The following is a 16,285-nucleotide window of genomic DNA, read 5'->3' as shown; positions in this document are numbered from 1 at the left end:
AGGAAAGGCGCCACACTACATCATTTTAGTTTACTGGTATAAGCTTTCAAAATTAAGCAGAGCTCTTTAAGTCTGGTTGGACCCTTTGAACTCAAAAAAGTTTGAGTGTTGTTTTGCTCGTCTCACTTTTTTAATGCAACAAAGTCCTGCACGTCTATAGAAACAGCACAATAATGACTAGAAGTATGCAGTATGACATAGTTACACCGTAAATCATAAAGAACATAAAGTTAAATTTCATTGTTTACCATTTGTTCTGCATAAACTCAGCCTGCAGTCTAGCCCGATTAAGCGGAATAGCCCTTGGATTTTTAATCACAGGGTTTTTTAATGAGATATGCAAGATAAGCTCAGATGCAAGCTTAGCATTGGTTCATTTTCAAGGTGGATTTGTCCTAAAAATTAGATTCAAACCTGTAAAATAAACTGCTACCAAAAAACAAAATCACACATACATATTTTCCACATATTGGAAAACTGGAGGGATCCAGTTTTCCAATATGAACCAATGCTGCCATACAGTCTGGACATCAAGCAACCAGGCAAGTGCTGATCTTTACTTTTATACAGTTCTTTTACTACATTTGTAAATTTCATCCACTGTCAGTGTAATATATAGACAGGTATTTACAATATACATCCATTATTTAACTTAAAACAAGTCAAATCATTTAGCCTGAATGACTAAAAAATGATAAGTTACAGACACAACGGAAGTGATCAAATAAAGTTAATTAATATAGAAGGTGTACAATATTTAACTGTTTGACACACTCTGATGGTGAAGGACCACACACAATACTATTATGTAAATGACCCCAAGTCTTTTTGTTCTGTAATAACCCATCAGTTTGATCCGAGTAGATGAAAGTTTTCTATACACATCTTCTGCACAGATTTTGCTTGTAGAATTTAGTAGGAATTAATTCATTTAGCTGCCTCAAAGCTTGAGTACATTCTTTTGATCTTGATATTTATGGGAAATATTACAGAATTTAAAAAAAAAAAAAAAGCCAAACCATTCTCCATGTGAAAAAACAAAAAACAAGAAGGTTCATCACATTGTTGTACTAGTGATTTTGTTTTTAATGCTTCAGCATGTCTGATATATTGAGCACATCGTATACAGGCAAAGTCATAATTCACTCCAATGGCCGTCCGAGTCTACAGTTGTTTTCCCAGGCATTATCCACATCATCCTCACAGGGTTCAGGTTCGAAGTAGCTCCGCGAGTTTTCATACAAGAAGACCTGTTGATCCACCAGCACTGGAGCTATTCGGTTCCTTTTCCCACACAGAACAGTACCTGAAGAGCTGAACAACCTGTGACAAGGAACGCTGGTGGCAGGAACACACCAGTACTTCTGCATCACCTTGGGGAGCGTGGGGAACAAAGGCGCATGACTCGACCACCAAAGCAAAGGATCTTCATTCAGACCTAGAACCCTCTGTGACTTATAGTTACTCAGCTCCTCCACCACCTGAGCATGCAGCTCCTCCTGGCTCTGGTCTGCATCGGACTGGCAAAATATGGCTGCCAAAGGGTTGTCCAGGGTTGTGGTGCTGGCAGAAGATTCTCTCAGAGGTGTTGGCTTTTTGCTAGGTGGCTCATCAGAAACCAGGGAGAAATCGTCGAGGCACGACCGCTCCGACATCTGCTTTTCAAGTATTGCTTTTGCCTCCTCAATGATGTTACTCTCAACTTTGGAGCGTTCCGGAGTTGACAGGAAAGGCAACTTTTTATACCGAGGATCCAAGAATGTAGCAATGTTGAGGAAAGCTGAGATCTCTTGGGATAATTGTGAATTCTGTGAATAGGTGCTTGATAGGACCTTGGAGATGACCTCTTTGGTCATGCTGATTTCTTTGAGGTCCCCTTCCTTGACTTTGAGGGTGGTGTTCAGCAGCATATGAAGCACTGGTCTCACCATGCTAATGGTTGGATACCTGCAAGAAGTGATCATGTCTGCCACAACTTTAAAAGGCTGGAGGACTGCAATCAAGCCCTCCAACAAGGCCCAGTTGGGGCCATCCGAGCTGAAATGATGGTTGCTGGAAGTCTCCGTGAGTGTTACAGTCACAGCAACCTGCTGTTCTTTAAGTCTTTGTAGCATTGCCAGTGTTGCCAACCATGTCCTACCCTTATCTGAGATCAGTGTGCACTGAGTGAGGCCATGTTGTTTCTGTTTTTCCCTCAGCGTAAACATCGCTGGTTCTTTGAAATGATCAACAAGCTTGCGGCAACATCCCAAAAAGCTGTCAACTCGCGGCAGCTGGAAGGCTTCGTCCATCGCACGATTGATTGTGTGCCCGAGGCAAGGCATCTCCACTGACAGCTCCAAGAGCGAGCACGCTTTAACGATGTCCACTGAACCATTTGTGGTGGCGCCGCTGACTTTGTGAGTTATACCCCACTCAACAAAGGCTTCATACATCGCTCTGGTGATATTCTCAGCCGTGTTGTCTTCTTGTACTTCAAATGTTTTCAGGCACTTGTTGGTCATCGAGAAGCCATTTGCACTGTTGTAGTTGACTGAATGCATCGAGAGTGAAATGTACGTTCTATTCTGGGTTTGACTTTGCCAGAGGTCTGTAGTAACGCCACAGTTCACAACCCCAGCAAGCTCACTAAAGACCATATCACGGGTACGACAATACATCTGAGAGACCATTTTAACTGCAAGGTCTCTTTTGTTGGGTGTAGAATATCCAGGGTCAACAGTACTCATTAGGGTCTTGAAAGTAGGTTCTTCAACGACAGACACAGGATGCAAACCCTCACAGATGAAGTTGGTGATAGCTACTGTCAGGTCATTGTGTCGTCTGTTATCATGATCTAAGCTGTGCCTTAAGTTCATGTCTTGAGACTGTTGCTGTGTATGTAGACTTGTGGGTTCAGTCTTTATTCTGGAGTATGCCGTGGCAAACGCCTCCCGCATCTGATCTGTGTTGCTTTTCACAAACTCACTGAACTCTACGGGATGATTCTTTTCGAGGTGGTACGACAGGTTGGAGGTGTTGCCAGAATATGCAATTTGACTCATGCATACACGACAGTAAATCCGTTTCCAGTGCAATATGCAGCCATCTGCGTCTGTGTCAAAGCCAAAGTACTTCCAGACTTTGCTTTTTGCTCGTGGATGTGCGACCAGATTGAGGCCAGAGCACGAAGGTCCTGAACTTTTACCCTCCATTGGTTCCTTGGGTAAGCAATCCACCTGGATGCCTTCAATTATTGAGAACCTAACAAGAATAGTGAAAAACATTTGAGGGTACTGATAAAACACATTACAGGCATTTGAGAAGCTGCACTTGGATGGGAATTGAAATCTTTCTGCCATGTAAACAAGGAAGCAGGTTTTTAAAAAAATGGTTAAAGCAGTAATCATATAAACTCCATTTCCTGTGATGCTGGTTAGCAGAACACACCTAAAACAAATGTAATATAATACAACAATTTTCCAAGGAAACCTATCTTAAAGATGCCCAAAATGTTAAGTTTTAGTTGATTCAATGTGTAAGGTTGCATTTGAGATGATATTTCCCTACTACAACCAATACTAGATTTAACTACCAACATCTTTAATTTTTTTCTATCCCCCTTTGTGCCCTCTCTGCTCAGTGTAAACACAGCCTCCAGTTTAACTCAGTTTACCTGAATTTTTGTGAAGTTACCCACTGGTTGCTGCGGTGTTAGTAATGGTTGAGAAGCATGGAATGTTTTTTTTTTAACTGAGTTTTTGACTGCAAACAGTTCATTTCTGATAAATATTAAAGTGATCCATGCACAATAAAGTGATTTTGATGAAATATTGTGATTTGTCGGTTCATCTATCCATCCATTCTCTATACACCGCTTTATCCTCACTAGGGTCGCGGGGGGTGCTGGATCTTATCCCAGCTGACTCGGGCGAAGGCAGGGGACACCCTGGACAGGTCACCAGTCTGTCACAGGGCTACATATACAGACACACAATCACACACATATTCACACCTACGGGCAATTTAGAGTAATCAATTAACCTCAGCATATTTTTGGACTGTGGGAGAAAGCCGGAGTGCGCGGAGAAAACCCACGCATGCACAGGGAGAACATGCAAACTCCATGCAGAAAGATCCCAGGCCCAGCCCGGGATTTGAACCGGGGATCCTCTTGCTCCAAGGCGAAAGTGCTAACCCACTGTGCAGTCCTGATTTGTCGGTTATATTTGGTTATGCATTTGATCAGTTCAAGAACTGTCGGCAAGTGGAAAGGCTGCTGATGACTGTGTTTTTACGGTTTTTGGTTGAAAAATTGTATCATTTTAACAATTTTACATATTTTTTTTATAACATGCCTTTTGAAAAACTGACAGGTGGTTTGGAGATTAATATTAAACCTCAATTTCATTTCTTTCCCATAGCTTCATCGTGTGGCTCATCAGCTTTATTCCTCTGTAGTTGCCACAACTCTGCACATCTCCCTTGTTCCTAAAGATGGGCACCAGCACACTTCTCCATTCCTCGGGCATCTTCTCACTAGCTAAGATCCTGTTGAACAACCCAGTCAAAAACTCTACTGCTACCTCTCCAAGACACCTCCATACCTCCACAGGTATATCATCAGGACCAAGTGCCTTTCCACTCTTCATCCTCTTCAATGCCCTCCTCACTTCATCCTTACTAATCTTTGCTACTTCCTCTTTGTTCTCTCTCATTTTCCTCGTTCATCAACTCTTCAAAGTACTCTTTCCATCTTCCCATCACACTATTGGCACCTGTCAACACACTTCCATCCTTATCCTTTATCACCCTAACCTGCTGCATGTCCTTCCCATCTCTGTGTCTCTGCCTTGCCAACCTATACAAGTCAGTCTCTCCCTCCGTACTGTCCAACCTAGAATACAAGTCATCGTAAGCCCCTTGTTTGGCCTTTGCCACCTCTACTTTCACCTTACGCTGCATCTCCCTGTACTCCTGTCTACTCTCTTCAATCCTCTCAGTGTCCTACTTCTTCTTAGCTAACCTTTTTGAGTAGTAATAACAAATCACAAATCAAAAAAAGACACCCATTGATTAGAGCAGAACGATAATCCAATAGTACCATCAGGGTTCTCGCCAGTGCATTTCAGCGTAACGGCCCGTTATACTGTCTAACGGGCCGTTACGCAATCTTAACGGCCCGTTACGCTCAGTTTAAAAGATTACGCTGTGATTAGGGCCGCTATGCCAGCGCATTTCAAAGATTACGCTGTTGTTATGAGAGTGTGTGGCTCCGTCATGAGAGAGGGAGAGAGAGCAGCGTGTGTGTGTGGGAGAGAGGGGGAGAGCGAGATGTCCAAGCTACCTTAACTGCAGCCCGAGACGGCAGTCGGTAGAGGTGGAGAGGTGTGTAGTTGCTAGGTTGGCGGTACTGTGCGGTTCAGCCACTGTTGATAGACAATAAAGGCTGCAGTGTTCGTCGATACGGCTGGGCTCCTGTGTCTTTGCCTCTACGGCTGCTGAGGAAGGGGGTTAACCCCGGGCTTCCTGACCACGGGCCGAAAAGGAAGGGTTAACACTGTGATTAGGGCTGCTGCGCTGTTATTCTGACAGATAACGCCATGTGCGTTTGTTTTAAATCGACTGGGTGCCTATCTAGGTTAATTTATGTCTCCCCACCTCAGCCGTACTTTCCTGTCGATTGAACCGTTCCTGTCTATTGTGCGCACATGCACGTTTCTGTTTATTGCGCGCGCGTGCAGGAGGACCTGCTGTTACGCTGAAAAAAAATCCTGGCGAGAACCCTGGCCATTCATTCATGACAAACTTATTTAAATGAAAGTTTCTGTACAAATAATGGTTAATTAATGGTTTTATATATAGCCACATTTCAAGGGCTGGCTATGGAATTTCCATACAGTTCATTGCTTTCAACACTAATTTAGCATTATATTAAATTTATTTATACTCCTATTAATATTGCAATACCAATATCAGCCATTTCACACATTGGGGTAAGTATCTTTAGCTGCACACTACTCCAAATCCCTAAACAAAGTAATTAAGACTTCTGCACGCTCTTTCATACATAACTGTATTTCTTTTAAAATGTACAAACCTGTTAGGAGTCATAATGTTTTGCTTTTTTATCCCCACTAAGTCTATGCGAAGTAGACCACAAATTACATCAAAGACGAGCATTTTGCTCTATGTAAAATCCATAGCAAAATCATTTTTCCACTTCATATCTCGCAGAATAGCACCACAGAATACAAGTGAAATCAGTGGATATGATGAATGAAGACTTGTTCTAAGAAAGTTTCACAATTTTAGGTCAAATTTTGTAAACACTCACATCATACAGTTGAGGTCAAAGGGAAGCTATTCACTTGTGTGTTCACTGTGTGCAGACACACAAATTTCTGATTTACCATTAGACATATATAATATTGCTTTTACAATAACTATACAGGTTTCTAGGACCTTATAAATGACATTTTATGAGGAAATGATAGTTGCTATTAATTGGAAACATGCTCTTAAATCAGAAATGGACGTGAACTGTGATTTTTACCTAACTTAAATGAAATAAACACCATTATTTTGATGTGGAAACAACATTCAACACCCTTTAGTGTCAGTGATACAATAGCTATGTAGCATTAGCTGTCAGGTCCAGCACAGGAGGAACTACGTTAACAAAACTTTTAATTCTACGTTCAATTCCTTGTCTACATCCCCTTGAAAAACACTGATGTATTTATTTAAATTTTAAGTCTGCGCACAACCTAACAGCAGTTCGTTCACATGCAGTCACATTTTAGATTGTGGCGCTACATTACAAGCGCTAACTCAAGTAAAATGGTCTCAAAATTCTAAACTTTACGTGCTTGTCATGTCAGAAATATGCTGAACTGGCTAGAAGCATCAGATATTAAAATAAAGAGAGCACATTCTTCCATCCATTGTTGTTTCTATTGGTAAATAAATGAAATCGACAAAAACTGATATTTTTCCTATAGGAGTCCGGCTCCGCTCTTGGACTACTGGATAACTAGCGTTTTTACAGCCGCAAATTAGCAGACACAGAGAAACATTTGTTAAGATTAAGTTGAGCTGACCTGGTAGCGTAAAGGACAGGTTGAACATTTGATAGAAGAGGACTTTCATTCCGCATAAATACAAACTGAGAAGCGGCACGAGCACTGACAGCAGCCACATCTTCTGCTTCCAACAGCTTCCGAGTCGCAGTGTGCTCCGTGTAAATGTGTCCGGGTCCTGCAGGGGGATAAATACATGCAATGGTTCCGCCCTCAAGAGATCGCGTCATAAAATGACCAGAAATAGTTGCGATTTTAACTGCTGAGGTAGGAAATATGATTTTACTGTTTTTTCTTTTTTCCAGTATTGCCTCTACAGCTGTGAGGGAGAGGGAAAAACATTTAAAGCCTCATTCCGTTTTAGAACCATTTACCTTGTTTTGACACGCACACGCGCACACACACGCGCACGCACACGCACACGCGCACACACGCGCACACGCGCACACACGCACAGAGAGAGAGAGAGAGAGAACGGAAAGTATTCAGACCCCTTGAAATTTTCACTCTGTGTCATTACAGCCATTTGCCAAAATCAAAAAAGTTCATTTTATTTCTCAGTAATGTACACTCAGCACCCCATCTTGACAGGAAAAAAAAAACCCAGAAATGCAGAAATTTTTGCAAATTTATTAAAAAAGAAAAACTGAAATATCACATGGTCATAAGTATTCAGACCCTGTGCTCAGTATTGAGTAGAAGCACCCTTTTCAGCTAGTACAGCCATGAGTCTTCTTGGGAATGACACAACAAGTTTTTCACACCTGGATTTGGGGATCCTCCGTCATTCTTCCTTGCAGATCCTCTCCAGTTCTGTCAGGTTGGATGGTGAACGTTGGTGGACAGCCATTTTGAGATCTCTCCAGAGATGCTCAATTGGGTTTAGGTCAGGGCTCTGGCTGGGCCAGTCAAGAACGGTCACAGAGTTGTTCTGAAGCCACTCCTTTGTTATTTTAGCTGTGGCTTAGGGTCATTGTCCTGTTGAAAGGTGAACCTTCAGCCTAGTCTAAGGTCCTGAGCACTCTGGAAGAGGTTTTCCTCCAGGATATCTCTGTACTTGGCATTCATCCTTCCTTCAATTGCAACCAGTCGTCCTGTCCCTGCAGCTGAAAAACACCCCCACAACATGATGCTCCCGCCACCATGTTTCACTGTAGGGATTGTATTGGGCAGGTGATGAGCAGTGCCTGGTTTTCTCCACACAAAGCGCTTTGAATTAACACCAAAAAGTTCAATCTTGGTCTCATCAGGCCAGAGAATCTTATTTCTCGGAGTCCTTCATGTGTTTTTTGGCAAACGCTATGCGGGCTTTCATGTGTCTTGCACTGAGGAGAGGCTTCCGTCGGGTCACTCTGCCATGAAGCCCCGACTAGTGGAGGGCTGCAGTGATAGCTGACTTTGTGGAACTTTCTCCTACCTCCCGACTGCATCTCTGGAGCTCAGCCACAGTGATCTTTGGGTTCTTCTTTACCTCTCTCACCAAAGCTTTTCTCCCACGATTGCTCAGTTTGACCGGACGGCCAGGTCTAGGAAGAGTTGTGGTCTTCCCAAACTTCTTCCATTTGAGGATTATGGAGGCCACTGTGCTCTTAGGAACCTTGAGTGCTGCAGAAATTCTTTTGTAACCTTGGCCAGATCTGTGCCTTGCCACAATTCTGTCTCTGAGCTTCTCGGGCAGTTCCTTCGACCTCATGATTCTCATTTGCTCTGACATGCACTGTGAGCTGTAAGGTCTTATATAGACAGGTGTGTGCCTTTCCTAATCAAGTCCAATCAGTTTAATTAAACACAGCTGGACTCCAATAAAGAAGCAGAACCATCTCAAGGAGGATCAGAAGAAATGGACAGCATATGAGTTAAATATGAATGTCGCTGCAAAGGGTCTGAATGCTAGTTTTTCTTTTTTAATAAATTTGCTAAAAAAATCTAAATTTCTGTTTTTTTCTGTCAAGATGGGTTGCTGAGTGTACATTAATGAGAAATAAAATGAGCTTTTTTTGATTTTTTGACTAAAAGTGGAGTGGAATGGAGAATTTTTTCAACAGGTTCAGTTACATCAGCAGATGTTCCCCAAGTCTGATGGTGAACTGGTGGTTTGGACACAAAGACTTTCTAAGTTTTATTGTGTCTTGGATCCAAAGATCTAGAGTTGTTCCATTTGGCCTCACAATTGTGGAACTGTTATTGGAACTGGCCAAAGGCTTTGATTAACATGTTTTAATCAGCTAATAAATTTTCAAAAGAGAATGAATGGCTCATCGTGCTGTATTTCAGTGGTGTTTAAATTACATTATCCATCTAGGATCATGTGGGGGCAAGAATCTGCCCCTGCTGACACAGGATGAAAAAGCATCATGCAGTGTCAACACAGAGGCATTTTGATTCTCTCAGGAGGCCCAAGCACCCAGAGAAAATCCACCAGGCACCATGAAAACCTACAAACTTCACACAGTTAATCTGTGGATTTGAAATTCAAGGCCATGCAGCTGTTAGGCAACAGTGCTATAGACACTGCAACACTGCCCACACATAACAAGGTAGGTTTGTAGTGCAAAACAAAAGCACACAGCAACAGCAACACCTGCTGCTACTGAAAATAATGCAAGATAGGAATACTGGTAGGAAGCTGTTAATCATGTGCTAATATATTTATTTTACCGATCACTGCAGCCAGTGAAACTTCATACATTCAAACATGACATAGTATTAAAGTGCGTTTAGGTTTGACACTTTATATTTATTTACACATTATATAACACCTTGTTTTTTGGCTAACTCTCTGAAACAAATATCAATAGAATAACACATTTTCTACATTGTGTTCTATTAGTTGCGGCACAAATAGTGTAAAACGGTCTTGGCAGCAAATCAAAAACAAGAAAAGCACTCAGAGAGCACAGTACTCTGCTCAGGCTGTCCATTCCCCCATATTGCATTGTCAGAAATGTTACTTTTTTTTTTCTTAGAAATGTAATTTTTTAAAATTAGCTATTGATGATCAGAAATCACGGCAACATAGAATGTGGCCATTTAATATAGATGTACCCACAAACAAAATGACCTCGCACTGAGCACAGGCATCTGTTATGCATATGTATGTCATGTACTGAGACCGAATCACGTGACCTATACATAGGCTGTGGGCATAGTGCGAATTACGGGGGGGTTTGCAACTTCGACCCCCCTAAAAGGGGTACAAATAAGAGATTGGGGGGGGTTGAAACATTTATCTGTCTTTTTAGTGTCAAAAATATTACAGTGCAGAGATGGGGGGACTCGAGTCATTGACTTGACTCGAGTCGGACTCGAGTTGCCATATTCGTGACTTGCTGCTTACTTGATCAATATAAGCAAAAGACTTGACTTGGACTTGCTCCACCTGACGTGTGACTTGACTTGACTTGAGCCATTTGACTTGCCAAGTCACTGCAGTCTTGTTACATTTTTTACAACCTTTTTTTTTACAAATAAATTATGAGAACATTGCTTTATTGTGCGTGAGTGCACTTGAATTGCAGCATATAATCAGCAAACCTGGCAACCCCTCTACCACGCGACAAGCCTTGTGCCTGCAGTTTGGCAGAGAGCACTGAGACGATATGGAGGACATTCGTACCAGCCCCGTCCCGAAAATAATAAAATTTTGTTACACCAACTTTTCAATATCGCACAACAAAAGAGTTGCTGTCTGCAAATTTTGCAATATAAAAGTGACCGATACTGCGAGCACCACATCAAATTTCATAAGACACCTCAGGACAGGGCACAAAGAAAGGTGAGTAACATGCTGCAAAGCTTGCTAATGTTTTGACCGTAGACTGTATATAAAAGAGTTTTTTGTAAAGGTTTTGACGATAACTGTTTCGCGATTTGGCTGCAGACTTTGGAGGGAGTACTAGGCGAGTGGCTTGCTTGCTATGTTAACATTTTTGCTAAAAAGCTAGTAGCTAGCTCTCACACCACCAGCTGACTAACATTAGCTTATTTTGCCTTTACGAATTAAATGCTCTGTCGAATGACTCAAAATACTCGTGTGGACGACTGGTAGGGTATGCAGTGGCCACGGCATGAAAAAATAATTTAATAGTACAAGACAGAGTTGTTTTTAAGCGGAATGCGCGGAACGAATTTCTTCCGCGGCATGAAATCACTCCTCCCGGCAGTCCATTTGGCTTATAAACAACTCTGTTTTGTACACTTAAATATTCTTTTCGTAGCGTGTTGACTGCGCAACCTACCAGTTGTCCACACAAGTGTTTCTGAGTGATTTGGTGGCGCATTTAATTCACGATAGGCGATCCAATTCAATTAAATTCAAAACGCTCAGCTGATCGTCTCTCTCTCACTCTATACTGTAAGTGCAGAATGTACAAAACTTCCTAATTGTGTTAGCTGCTATGCACTTGTCATTTACATGCAAAATATCCATATATGCCTGCCTAGAATGAGGATGTGACAAACTGTGCAGTGATTTTTCTCCCTTTGTCCCAATGCTTAGATATGAAGAATACCTTCACTCAAAAGCAACTACATGAGACTCAAGTCAGCCACAGATCTCCCAGTTCATTACAAGCATCAAGCAACGCTACACTTCTAGCCATCCCCAGCAGAATGCCATCACACGGTCAATACTCTCAGACTTGGTTATTGACTGCAACTTGCCATTGTCCATCATAGAGCACCCAAATTTTCATCACTTCTTGTCTGTTGTTGACACAAGGTACAGCCCTGTAAGCCGAAGAACTCTGACTTCAAAATTGGATAGGGTTAGACAAGTACAGTTGACATCTGGTCAGATCGCAAGATGCGGGGCTTCCTAGGAGTTACTGCTCACTGGTTGGAAAGTGCAGAAGGTGGAATGGTCCTGAAATCCGCTTTGCTGGCTTGTAACAGGTTCCGTGGTTCCCATACAGGGGAAAAAATTTGTGAAGAATTTGACCAAATATGCGATGAGTACAAAATGCACATTATCTGCGATAATGCTGCGAACATGAAGAAAGCTTTCAGCACTTGTTTTCCACAACATGTAGATGAAGAAGATGAAGAGGATGTAGGGGTTGAGGACGAGAACTTGTGGACTGACTTGCCGGATGAAGACCAAGAGAGGGTTGAGCTTTTCCTCCAAACTAAATCTCAGATGAGACAGCAGTGTTTTGCCCACACGCTGCAGTTAGTTGTTGGGGACGGCTTAAGAGACACAAAAATAGCCAATGCAGCTCTTGCAAAGGCCTGCAAGCTGAGCAGTTTACTCCACAGCAGCACTTCTTTCAAAGACATTTTTGAGCGAGAGTTTGGGCAATCTGGCATCCCAGCTACAGTTGTCACACGTTGGAACTCAACACTTAAACAACTGAAAGCAGTACTGAAATGTGACGCCACGAAGCTGACAGCCGTTCTGCGAGAGTCTGGCCACAAAGAAACAGCATTCACATCAAGAGAATGGAGTCAAATTCAAGAGTTGGTGCATGTCCTTGAGCCTTTCGCTGAGGCCACCGACCTCACTCAAGGTGAAAAAGTGGTAACCATAAGTGCAGTGGCCCCGTGTGTCCTCTCCCTCAACCATCATCTTGAAAACTTAAAAGACAGCCTGTGCTATTTGGGGAGCTTCATCAAAACCTTGCAGACATCTCTCCAAAGGAGATTTAAAGGGATCTTCGTGAATGTGAAGATGGCAGAAAACTCCTCATATGATAGCCAGCTCTTGCCCTTCTCTGACCCCCTGTATCTGAAGGCTGCCATGCTGGATCCTTGTTTTGGCAGCATGTGGGTGACACATGATGTTTTGGTCCCTGACCACACTAAGGAGGAGGTGTCAAAGATGATCAAAGGTATGTTATAGATATACAGTGAAAACATGCCAGGTTAGCCCATGTAAAAAAAGGGCATTATAAAAAATGTTATACACATCATATTATTATGTGATTAAGTGATATTGTTTGTGCTTTTTCTTTGCTCAAGAATTGATTCTCAAAGAGGCAGCGAAAGTGGCGCCAACCCCACGCGTAGAAGAGGAGGACAAGGTCCAGGGCACAGAGCTTCCGTCGGGCCTTTTCGCATCTTACTATAACAAGAAGCAAAAGAAGGATTCTGCTTCGACACCACATATGCAGCTCACACACTTTTTGGACATTTGTAGTGGACAAGACTGCCTCAATTTCTGGACACTAAACAGACACACCCTTCCTTCTCTCTACGAGGTTGTGGTAAGACTGTTGCATATTCCTGCATCTAGCGCACCAGTAGAGCGCGTTTTCAGCCATGGTGGTGTGATCATGCGACCCCATCGTTCCCAACTCAGTGCAAAAGTGTTGACCAATTTGATTTTTTGCAAGTGTAATGGCTATTGGTAATGGCTCACATTCTGATGCTGTCTTAGCTTAGGCACCACCCACCACCCTACCACCCACTCTTTCTCTTTCTCTTTCTCTCTCTCTCTCTCTCACACACACACACACACACACACACACACACACACACACACACACACACACACACACACACACACACACACACACACACACACACACAAAACACACACACACTGCTGTAACCAAGGCTGTCCAAAAAAGAAAAATCTAATCTGATGATCTTAGAGAAGCATGCCTGTGTTTTTGTATTGTTGTTGGCTTGGGAGTCTTGTTAGCAACATGTTCAGTGACATCACCTTTACTACTTACCCAACATATGAGAATAATGGACAGATTATGAAAAGAAGACACCTGGTCCTCTGCACACAGAGCCACGTGCTGTTGAAATTGGTACATGGTTGATAAGGGTTTTCCAGTGATGCAAGGTAACTGTGTTAGGTTATGTGACCGTCCAGATCTTGTTGAACCTCATTGCGACTCCAATTGTTTCCACTACAGGATTGGTCAGAAAACATGTGTTTCTTGATTTAAAATTCCTGTCAATCATAAATGAAAAGTGCTGGCCAAACCACACACACAGACACACTTTGGATAAGGTGCATTCTAGCTCCAGTTTCACTTAAAATGTATCTTTTCATATGATGTGATTGTTCCATCTTCCGCTAATAAAAAGCTGTTTGTAATTAATTCATGTTGAGGTGATTCATGAACTTCAGCTTGCATTAAAAATAAGATATTGACAGCAAGCTTGTTGCAATACAGACATTTGAAAAAAGTAATTAATTTGATAATGACTTGACTTGCTTGACTAAAGCAATACTTGGACTTGACTTGCTTGACCAAAGCTCTGCTTGGACTTGACTTGCTTGATCCTCCATACAGACGACTTGGGACTTACTTGAGACTTGAGGGCTAAGACTTGTGACTTACTTGCGACTTGCATGTATGTGACTTACTCCCATCTCTGTGACAGTGTATTGTATTTTCCATATTCATGCTAGGAAGAGGCTTGTGCTAAAACACACACACCCAGACAGACACCCCTAGAGTGGACTATACCATTTCACTGTCACTCGTTAGTTCCCGGCTGCCTGGCTGAAATAAAGTAGCTGCGCACGCGAAAAAAAAAAAAGAGCTAGACTGAGAAAAAGTTGGCTTTGCGCTGTTTCGGGACATCAACGACTTGGGGAGCACTTTGATGTAAGTTATCTAGGTAGTTTATTTTTATTTAGTATCCCACTTTCGGAGTTACGAATTATATTTGGATTCATATTGTGTCCGGTGTCTCAGACGAATGTTATCATGTATCTATGTGTAAATGTCAATATGTTAATGCTAGCTTCAACTGGTGTGAATGTTACGTTAGCTTACACCGGTGCTCATGAGCAGTTAGAAAATGGGGGGCTGACGTTCATACAATAATGAAGACCAGTCCTCACTACTTTTAGCTTTTAGCTCCAGTTCTCTCTCAATGACTGACAGGCCTGTCAGCCTGTATGTCACCTTTATGAATATAGGAAAACACAGAACTGATAGACAACATGTAATCCAATGTCAGTCTGTTACAAAATTATATTATTTAATTTTAATAGTCTTCTGAGCAGTGATCTATTTACGCTTTTGCCTTGATATTAGCTTTTATAATAGGCACTCCATGACAGTAGATTTCATGCAGGACTATCACTGGCCTATCCCGTCATAGACGACAATGGAGTCGATGACTTCTTCGCACAGCGCTCTTCACAAAAGGAGATGTAACGGTTTGATGCTATGTGGGTCCCATGTTTGATGATTTGCCTCCAGGTGTCTCAGTCTGAGGCAGCAGCTTCCCAGGAGTGTGTTGGGATGTTGAAGGCAACAAGGTCACGTTTGAGAACATCCCTGTATCGCAGCTTTGGTCTTCCTTGTGAGCGAGGAGCAAGTGCCAGTTCCCCATACATGATCTGGTTGGGAAGACAGTCTTTATCCATGCGGTGTACATGGCCTGCCCAGCGTAGTCGACGGGCACGGATGATGGTGTCCATGTCCAGACTGCCAGTCATCGTGAGTACATCTGTGTTTGGTACCCTGTCCTTCCATGATATGCCAAGGATGAAACGGAGGCATCTGAAATGGAAGGCATTCAGGCGGTGTTCTTGCTTGCGGTAGGTAGTCCAAGTTTCACTACCATAAAGAAGAACGCTGAGGACACAGGCTTCGTATACCTTGACTTTGACTTTTACGGACAAGCTGTTGTTCCATATACGAGGACTGAGTCGACCAAAAGTAGTTGCGGCTTTTCCAATTCGGGTGTTCAGCTCAATGTCCAAACAGAATTTGTTGGAGATGGTGGAACCCAGATAACAGAAATTTTCTACTACTGAGAGGGGGGTCTCATCTATGTGAATATGAGGAGCTGACAGGGTGTTTTGACCGAGCACTACTGTCTTGCCGAGACTGATTATCATACCAAACTCTTTGCAGGCTGCAGAAAAGGAGTCACACATACTCTGGATTTCATCTTGGGAGTGCGAGACAAAGGCCGTATCATCTGCGTACAGGAATTCGCGTATCAGCACCTTGGAGATCTTGGTTTTGGCTCTGAGGTGTGACAAGTTGAAAAGTACCGGAGGGTACTTGGAAGGCACGTCTAATCAGGACTGAGAAGAAGATGCCAAACAGAGTGGGGGCTAGGATGCATCCTTGTTTGACTCCACAGCAAATGCTGAACTCCTTTGATCTGGTGTTTTCAAACTGGATTGTGGCTCGCATATCGTCTTGAAAAGACATAATGATAGCGAGTAGAGTCTGAGGGCAACCAATGCGTTGAAGAATGGTGAACAGTCCCTGTCGGCTGACATAGTCGAAGGCTTTTGT

At 42.6% G+C, this 16,285-nt stretch overlaps 2 protein-coding genes across 18 annotated transcripts in view; both read right to left on the bottom strand.

Moving 5' to 3' along the window:
• The window catches only part of LOC110972485 (zinc finger protein OZF-like), a 657,596-nt gene that overhangs the window by 172,824 nt on the left and 468,487 nt on the right, over positions 1-16,285 (bottom strand). The window lies entirely within an intron of this gene.
• LOC110971300 (E3 SUMO-protein ligase ZBED1) lies at positions 309-7,227 on the bottom strand. Its single transcript, XM_022221647.2, has 2 exons — positions 7,083-7,227; positions 309-3,243 (listed from the first exon to the last, which is right to left on the bottom strand). The coding sequence occupies exons 1-2, from the start codon at positions 7,136-7,138 to the stop codon at positions 1,143-1,145; spliced, it is 2,157 nt and encodes a 718-aa protein (XP_022077339.2). The 5' UTR covers positions 7,139-7,227; the 3' UTR covers positions 309-1,142.

Source organism: Acanthochromis polyacanthus, chromosome 22, assembly GCF_021347895.1.
Source record: "Acanthochromis polyacanthus isolate Apoly-LR-REF ecotype Palm Island chromosome 22, KAUST_Apoly_ChrSc, whole genome shotgun sequence".
Taxonomy (NCBI): Eukaryota; Metazoa; Chordata; class Actinopteri; family Pomacentridae; genus Acanthochromis; species Acanthochromis polyacanthus.
Note: the sequence above shows the minus strand (reverse complement) of the source record. Positions and strands in the feature narration are given on the sequence as shown.

Bases quoted from the DNA above. Each gene is read 5' to 3' on its own strand.
- LOC110971300 (XM_022221647.2), bottom strand. From the start codon at position 7,138: ATGCGGAATGAAAGTCCTCTTCTATCAAATGTTCAACCTGTCCTTTAC. The intron at 3,244-7,082 runs GTCAGCTCAACT...TATTCTTGTTAG, and splicing joins CCTGTCCTTTACGCTACCAG to GTTCTCAATAATTGAAGGCA.